This window comes from Lytechinus variegatus, chromosome 2 (genome assembly GCF_018143015.1).
Source record: "Lytechinus variegatus isolate NC3 chromosome 2, Lvar_3.0, whole genome shotgun sequence".
Taxonomy (NCBI): Eukaryota; Metazoa; Echinodermata; class Echinoidea; order Temnopleuroida; family Toxopneustidae; genus Lytechinus; species Lytechinus variegatus.
Genome location: NC_054741.1, coordinates 46,234,643 through 46,242,245, shown reverse-complemented (window position 1 = coordinate 46,242,245; position 7,603 = coordinate 46,234,643). Strand labels below are relative to the sequence as shown.

General features: G+C 37.4%; 1 protein-coding gene across 1 annotated transcript; it reads left to right on the top strand.

The window, feature by feature from the left end:
• The first annotated feature begins 319 nt into the window (after positions 1 to 319).
• On the top strand, positions 320 to 3,254 carry LOC121408158 (E3 ubiquitin-protein ligase Midline-1-like). The gene is made up of 2 exons (XM_041599505.1): positions 320 to 648; positions 1,148 to 3,254. The coding sequence occupies exon 2, from the start codon at positions 1,171 to 1,173 to the stop codon at positions 3,058 to 3,060; it is 1,890 nt and encodes a 629-aa protein (XP_041455439.1). The 5' UTR covers positions 320 to 648; positions 1,148 to 1,170; the 3' UTR covers positions 3,061 to 3,254.
• Positions 3,255 to 7,603: the final 4,349 nt, after the last annotated feature.

The following is a 7,603-nucleotide window of genomic DNA, read 5'->3' as shown; positions in this document are numbered from 1 at the left end:
TTTTCCCCTTTTTTTTCTTTTTTTGCTCCGCCAATAGGGGGGGCCCGGGCCCCTCGGGCCCCCCCCCCCCTGGATCCGCCTATGCAAGTGATGTGTGCGTGTGTGTGTATTTGAGTTTTGTCAGACGTCAGATATTAGATATTATTATTTACGTCTGGGACCGACATTTAACGTCAGCATTTGAAAGACGTGACCAGGGCTCGAACCTCTGCATCAATTTGTAACTTCCCCACAGCTTGGATTACAGGCGCACGCCACAACGCCCAGTGAGAAGTGAGTAAGAGAGAGAAAATAGAGGGCGGGCGAGCCGGGCGGGGATATTGTTCGCGGGGAATCCCCAGGTCAACGTTCAGCTTCAAACGGTATCGTTCTGATTATGCATGCATATCATACACGTATTATCTGTGCAATATCGATATTTGCACGTAAAGTAACATACCGCCATTATAACAGCAGGTGGAGCATCACGCGTTGTGTTTTATTGCCTTTAATAGGTCAATGTCGGGCTCTTTATTACAGATTCAGGCTCTATAGCTGGAACTTCCAGTGGAATCTTGCTGTTTGAATATGCCAAGGAATATTGTTACACGATCAGCATTGACTCGATTGTAACAGAGCATGCTCAACGCAGCATTCTGAATTCACGATGTAAGTAGGCCCTACAATTAATGTGGAGTTCCTGATCTATCACAGTTTCATCATACTTCCTGCGATCTGTGTATGTTTATCATATAGTTTTTGTTGTACTAGCATAGGCAGGCTAGCAGTACTTCCAAAGTGTGAGACTGTGTGATCAATAACATACTCGAGTGTCTAAATTTGGATTATATCGAGGTACAATATTACGTATGCGATACATTATTCTGAATGAGATTAAGAGATGGTGTAAATTCATTGTAATAATGTATGTACGTCTTCATTATTATCATTGAAGCTTATGGAGCTTATTTTCATTTACTGCAGAAGCAAAATGTCTGTATTCTTAATGATCATAATGGTTTTCAGAAAAAAATATTTGTTGCACATACTTGACTGTTATGATTTATAAATATAATATTCATTGGCAACCGTGATATTAAGGAACAAAGCATCATTTGTGAATCTGCTTAGTTCAAGCAAATTTTCCCTTTTCTTTCTTTACCATTAGACATTGGACTTGTATTAAGAAAAATGGCCTCTGCAACGCAACATTTGCTGAGTGATGTGACAGAGAGTTTACAATGTCCAATCTGCAAGGATATCCTCACAAGACCTAAGCTTCTGCCTTGCTCCCACACATTCTGCGAAGACTGTTTAATCCAACTGCACTCCATTCAATCACTTGGAGATCGGTTAACATGTGCGGTGTGTCGCTCTGTTGCTCATCTGTCTGACAACAATGTTTCCAACTTTCCAACCAATCAAATAGTTCATAGCCTTGCAGAAGATTTCAAGGAAAGATCGGACCGGAAGGGTACAACTGATTCAACAGATGGTAATCCCTCTGACGAGTGGTGCACTCTATGTGACCCTGATGAGCGCAACTTTGCGACACTCTACTGTCAGCATTGCTCAGAATTCCTGTGCAGTTCTTGTCTTGACCAGCACAAGAGGTTTAGACAGAATGCATTCCATGAGCTTGTTGGTGCAAGTGAGATTTCATCTGGGGAAATCAGAAAACAGCTTGCATGTCTGACGCATCCTCGAGAATTGCAGCAGTTTGTGTGTATCACATGTCTTGTTCACATCTGCTGTAGGTGCCTAGAAATGGGACATCAACCTGATAAACACGAGGTGATTGGAATTGCAGAGTATGAAGAAAGCCACAAGGCAGCAGTTGATCTCTTGCAGGAAAAAATAGATCAGAAGACTGCAGTGATTCAGAGCCACTCTTCCTTTGTGAAGGAGCAGATTAGCATGGTGCAGAATACAATCGGACAGCAAAAGCAAGAAATCGAAAAAGCATGCGAGGATGCGTTTGAGCGAATCCGACGAAGGAAGCAACAGCTCCTTGAAGAGTGTAACGTATATGAGAGATCACTCATCCAAGACCTGGAAAACATTATCGAGTGTCATTATGGATTCCTTGAGAACTTGGCAGCAAAGGCTTCTGTAGTTACAGAAGAGTCCACTGTGCAATGTGAGGACCAGTCGTTAACCGAGCGGGCAGCAAGGGTTGATGAACTCGAAGCTCTTGTGAATGGTGACCCTGATGCATCTCTTCCTGCAGCTATCGCACGCCGGGCTGAATTCTTGATCTTCCAACAAGCTGCTGAGTCCGATGGTCTGAATCTTGGAAGCGTTCATGTCAAGGAGTGGGAACTTCAAGAAACAGTCAGTTTTGATGGAGGTGTGGCCTGTTCCACTGCAACGCCTGATGGCCAGTTGGCTATTGCAACTCGGGATGGACACATCAAGTTCTTCTCAACTGAGGGACAAATGCTTCAGACTCAAGCCATGGATGGTGTTCGCGGATTGGGCTACTTGATGGATGGCAGTTGCATTGTCCGCCAGATGAATAACAAAGTCACACAGTACTCACCACAGTGGGAGGAACTCGGTAAGCAATTTGAAACGCTGAGCAGAGATGAAAATGGAATTGGTCGGATCTCGGTAGACAGTCTTGATCGTATTTATGTTGACTACAGGAAGAGCAGGATTATACAGGTGTTCTCTCCAGAAGGTGTAAAGGCGAAGGAAATACCGTGTGATGGGTATGAACCATGGAACATATCAGTGATTAGGTCAGGCACAGAACTCTTGGCTCTGACTCACAGCAACTCAGTTAGCATCATTGATGAAGAGGGTGAAAAGAAACATACTCTCACCAAGGAAGTAGGTACCTATATCCACCCTTCTGTGTGCAAAGATGGAACCATTCTCCTGGCCTTGATGAACCACAGCAAGGCATCCCTGACTATCGGACAGTATACAAATGAGCTGGAGTACATCCAGACACTTGTTGCTGATCAGAAAATGGAGATAACCGAAGACAAATGGTGTTTCTTGCAAGAAGTTACCGGCGGGAAAGTTGTTCTTTGCACATCAGATAAACTCTATTTTTATAGCAAACTTACCTAACTGCACATTCATTCTCATGAGGATGTTCAATATTTAGGCCACTTTTCATAGCAAGCTTCATTATTTAGTTGAATTGGTATTTTTGTTTGTATTTTGTCAGGATATGCTAAGGGGAAATTTGGGTCTCAAGTGATTTTCTTTTTGAAATGGACTTTTTTTCTTTTAAATGCAGGTCGGAATTTTTCTAAATTCGATATACAGTGCGTATCGAAAAAAAGTTTACACTTTGGAAAAGCCCTGGGAATTAAAAAATATACAACATGTGGGTAATTTTTTCACATATATTCTTGGGTTTGGGTCTCATCTATCCAATAAAAGTAAAAGTTTTGAAAAAATGTTGCACTTGAGTGAGCACTGTCCATTTTTGTAAAGATCGCAGAAATCTGTTTGCGCAGAAATGCTCGTTTTCACGCTTTTTCGAGGTGAAAGGGCAAAATCAAACTTATCCTGCGAAACATTTCTTTTACATTTCCCTTGCACTTTTAGTCAATTGAAATGAAATGGATACATTCAAGCATTTTGGAACAATTTTGCCACCAAAATTGAAAATTTCAATACTTATTAAGCACAACCTTTACCCTTTTGTGCCAGCTGGATCTGAGGAGATAACTGAATCTGACCAAAAGTTTATATCAGACATCTCCAGCACTTTTCACTAAGTTTTTATCCTGTAATGTGGGTTTACATTTCATTTTTCATTAAATACTTGCTTCTACAGACTTTTCCCAAGCTTGAAAGTGATTAAAAAAATGAAAATCAAGCCTAGGCCGTTTCATGTGGATCACAGCTCAATGTAATGCAAATACCATCACGATGGCCTTGGTGTGTGGGGGAGTGGGGCGGGGCGCAATGCACTCTTCATGGTGTTTTGGGAAATGAAACAAGTTTAAAAAAGTAAAAGATTTCTTCAAATCAATTTTAATTAGCTAAGTTTAACATTTTTTTCATGATTATGGTTTACTTTTATTCGCATAACTATTACAAAGTTCTGCACAAATAATTTTTCACTAACTTTTCAAAAGTAAGTGGTGCTCACTCAAGCGGAAATATTTTTCGACAGTTATATCGTCATTTGCTTAAATGGATCTGTACCAATGTTAAAATGTGGAAAAATCTTCAAGATATTACAAATGAATAATTTTACAGGATTTCTTCTAAGTGTAAACTTTTTTTTGATACGCACTGTATATCTCATTGATGGGTCTATCCATGGTGGATTACAAGCTAAGAGAAATGTTAATGCTCCTTTTCTTTGTTGCAGATGATATACACATCTGTGAAATTTAGATACTTCTTTTGCTTGTCATTTAGCTGATGACGCTGTTTTTGTTAAGCAGGAAAACAACCCTTTACTTGTGACGACGTAACCCACTATTTCTTTTTATTCTATTATGCCAAATGTAAAGCATCTTATTTTCCCCTCTTAACTCACTCAGTGCCGTTGGCAGCTATACGTGCCCATAACCATGAGGTTAAACAAAGTTTGACTTTTCATGACAATGTTTGGTTGATTTCGATACCTGTTGCAATCTATAAAGATGATTCCTCGTTAAATCTGCAGAAAATTGAATGTTCTATATTCGATGTAATAACATAAAAAAACCTGATTCTGTCTTTCGTCTGTCTTTTCTGCTTAAAACATTCCCTTTAAAAGTACTGTTATAGTTGCCAAGTTTCCTATAATAGGGGACACATCGCACGGTGGTAACGAGAACTTGGCCAATTTATTCAAATTCAAATCAAATTTGTTCAAATATTTTTCATGCTTGCACTGTGGATATAAAGGTCCATAGTATATACCATTTATTGGTTTCATGTAAACATGCCTATTTGAGCGCCAGATGCCAGAAATTTTATCTGAAGTTGAAATTCTTTGAAATTTTTCAAGATTCATGCTTTTTTTTTTTTTTTTTTTGGGGGGGGGCTTAGCTTATTTGCTAGTATAAAATGAGATAACAAACCGTTCCATGTTAATATGTACTTCCATAATATATATAGTGGGGCTAGCTGTTGTATGATATGTGGGTTGTCGTGGTCTAGTGGTTATGACTCTCTTCTTTCAATCTGAGGAACTTGGGTTCCATTCCCAGCCATGGCGTGTTTTCCTTCAGCAAGAAAGTTACCCACTTTGTGGTGCACTTAGCTTTAATGAAGTGAATTGTACCCCTATATGGGCAGCGCAGCTAAAGCCGGGGGAGATCTTTGTATCCTCAGGTAAAAAGCGCTTTTATATACCCAGCCATAATTATTATATTATTGTATCATTGTTTCATATATTGTTGTGGTAATATTGATAGCATGCACTATAGAATATTTACATTCAAATTCGTTTATTTTCATTTCCAACAGAACAAAACAAAATGGTATTACGATATTTTCATATGATATAATTATACGAAAAATATAAATTGAGATATGTATATGATATTTTTTCACGAGTAAACAAAAGAACATGTAAGCGCAAGTTATTATGTACATATTACAATGATTAACTTAGAAACTTAGAATTGCATGTCAGATAAAATATACCATCTGTAATGAGCGGTATGAACAAGATGTTATTGAGACCATGTCGGCCATTAGACATCAAATAATAAATTCGCTAATGACCTGAAATATCTTAATATTTGTATGCTTAGGTTTTTTTTGCAGGAGTTTCTGCATTTTATTCATAAATCAATGATAAATTAACATGTTCACATAATTGAATGAATACAATTTAAATGTGACAATTAAAGAGATACATTGTAAATAATACAGAAAAGACTGATAATTAAATCATACATAAGCATCTGATATAGTTCGGTAAAATACAGGGACCAGCTCTTAAAGGAAAAAAGTGCTTGAAGCAATAGCAGCCAGGAGAGGGTGCTACATGAAAACCATCATAAATCATATTTGATAAACTGATCGTCACGAAATATAAGATTAAAAATATATATATATATTGGTAGAAAAGATTTTTTGGGGGTAAAAAGAAGTGCAAGAGTGTGCATGTGGGTGAGTGCAGGTGAATCAAAGTAGGTTTACTTAGAAATAAGAAATTTGTTCATCAAAGCTTTAAACGAATAGAGAGATGTACATTGTTTAATATAATATGGCAAGGCATTCCAAATATTTTGGCCATGGTGGCGTATCGTCTTATGAGCGAGTAATATTCTTGGGTTGGTTAAGTGAAGATCTGTTGAATGTCGTGTTGGATATTTGTGAATTTCTTTGTTGTAAACAAAAAAATTGGGAAATGGAATGGGGATAATATTGGATGAAAATTTAAACATAGATATGGCCGTTTGATAAATGTTAGTATCTTCAATTTTCAATGTTTTTAAGTTGTGAAATATTGGATCAGTATGTGCAATGAAATGAGAATGAGTACATTTGTTTTGTGTAAATGTCATTCTATGTACAAAACACACAGAGAGGCGTTTGATAAGAGAGATATTAAAAGAACGTTGGGAGAGAGTTAATGAGAGAGAGAGAGGGGGGGGGGGAGAAAAGGGGGGTTCGAGCCAATAAGAGTATGCGAAGATTATAGACAATTGGTTTTGAATCGAAATGTAATGAATTGTTTTTTTATTTATGTAAAAACAAGAATGAAAGAAGAAAGAAATAGAACGTAGGCAGAAAGATGACTAACAATCAGGCCCGAACCCTTGCCCAAATTCTAACAAGGATAGATTTTAAAGAACAAGACCACCCCAACAAAGAGTTGATTGAATAAAGAAAAAACTCAAACAAACATAACACTGAAAATTTCATCACCATCGGATGTAAATAAGAAAGTTACGACATTTCAAAGTTTTGCTTAATTTATCAAAATAGTCAAGTGAGGTCATCTCGTCCAAAATACATATTTTATTTCGATTTTGAATGATAAATTTCTTTAAGACCGAAAAAAGTAGGGGGACATTTGATATTGTGTCCCCTACTACTTTGGGTAGGGGGGACTGTTGCACCCACAAATGTAATAACGCCCACAAATGTAATAACACTTTACCCACAAATGTAATAATTTTTGATCGCCCACAAATGTAATAATGACTTTACCCACAAATGTAATAAATTTGAAGGGATTTTTGGCGAATCCGTTCTAAACTAAAATCCTATAGTAATGCGTTCATATAGCACAAAAGTGCAAAGTCTTATTTTCAGACCGGGTTAATAAAACATCAAAGTACAAGTCCAAAGTCTTTCTTCCAGACCGGGTTGTTTCAAAAATTATAATATAAATCCAAAGTCTTTTTTCCAGACCCGGTTGTTTAAAAAAATATAATAAAAGTCCAGTCTTTTTTTCCAGACCCGGTCGTTTAAAAAATTGTGATATAAGTCCAAAGTCTTTTTTCCAGACCCGGTTGTTTCAAAAATTATAATATAAATCCAAAGTCTTTTTTCCAGACCCGGTTGTTTCAAGAATTTTAATAAGTCCAAAGTCTTTTTCCTGACCCAGTTATTTCAAAATTTATAATATAAGTCCAAACTAAGATACGATAATGATATTCCTGTGGAAAAAATGGGAATCGAGCTTAGTCTTTTCTCCAGACCC

Coding starts and splice junctions, on each gene's coding strand:
- LOC121408158 (XM_041599505.1), top strand. CDS start 1,171: ATGGCCTCTGCAACGCAACATTTGCTGAGTGATGTGACAGAGAGTTTA.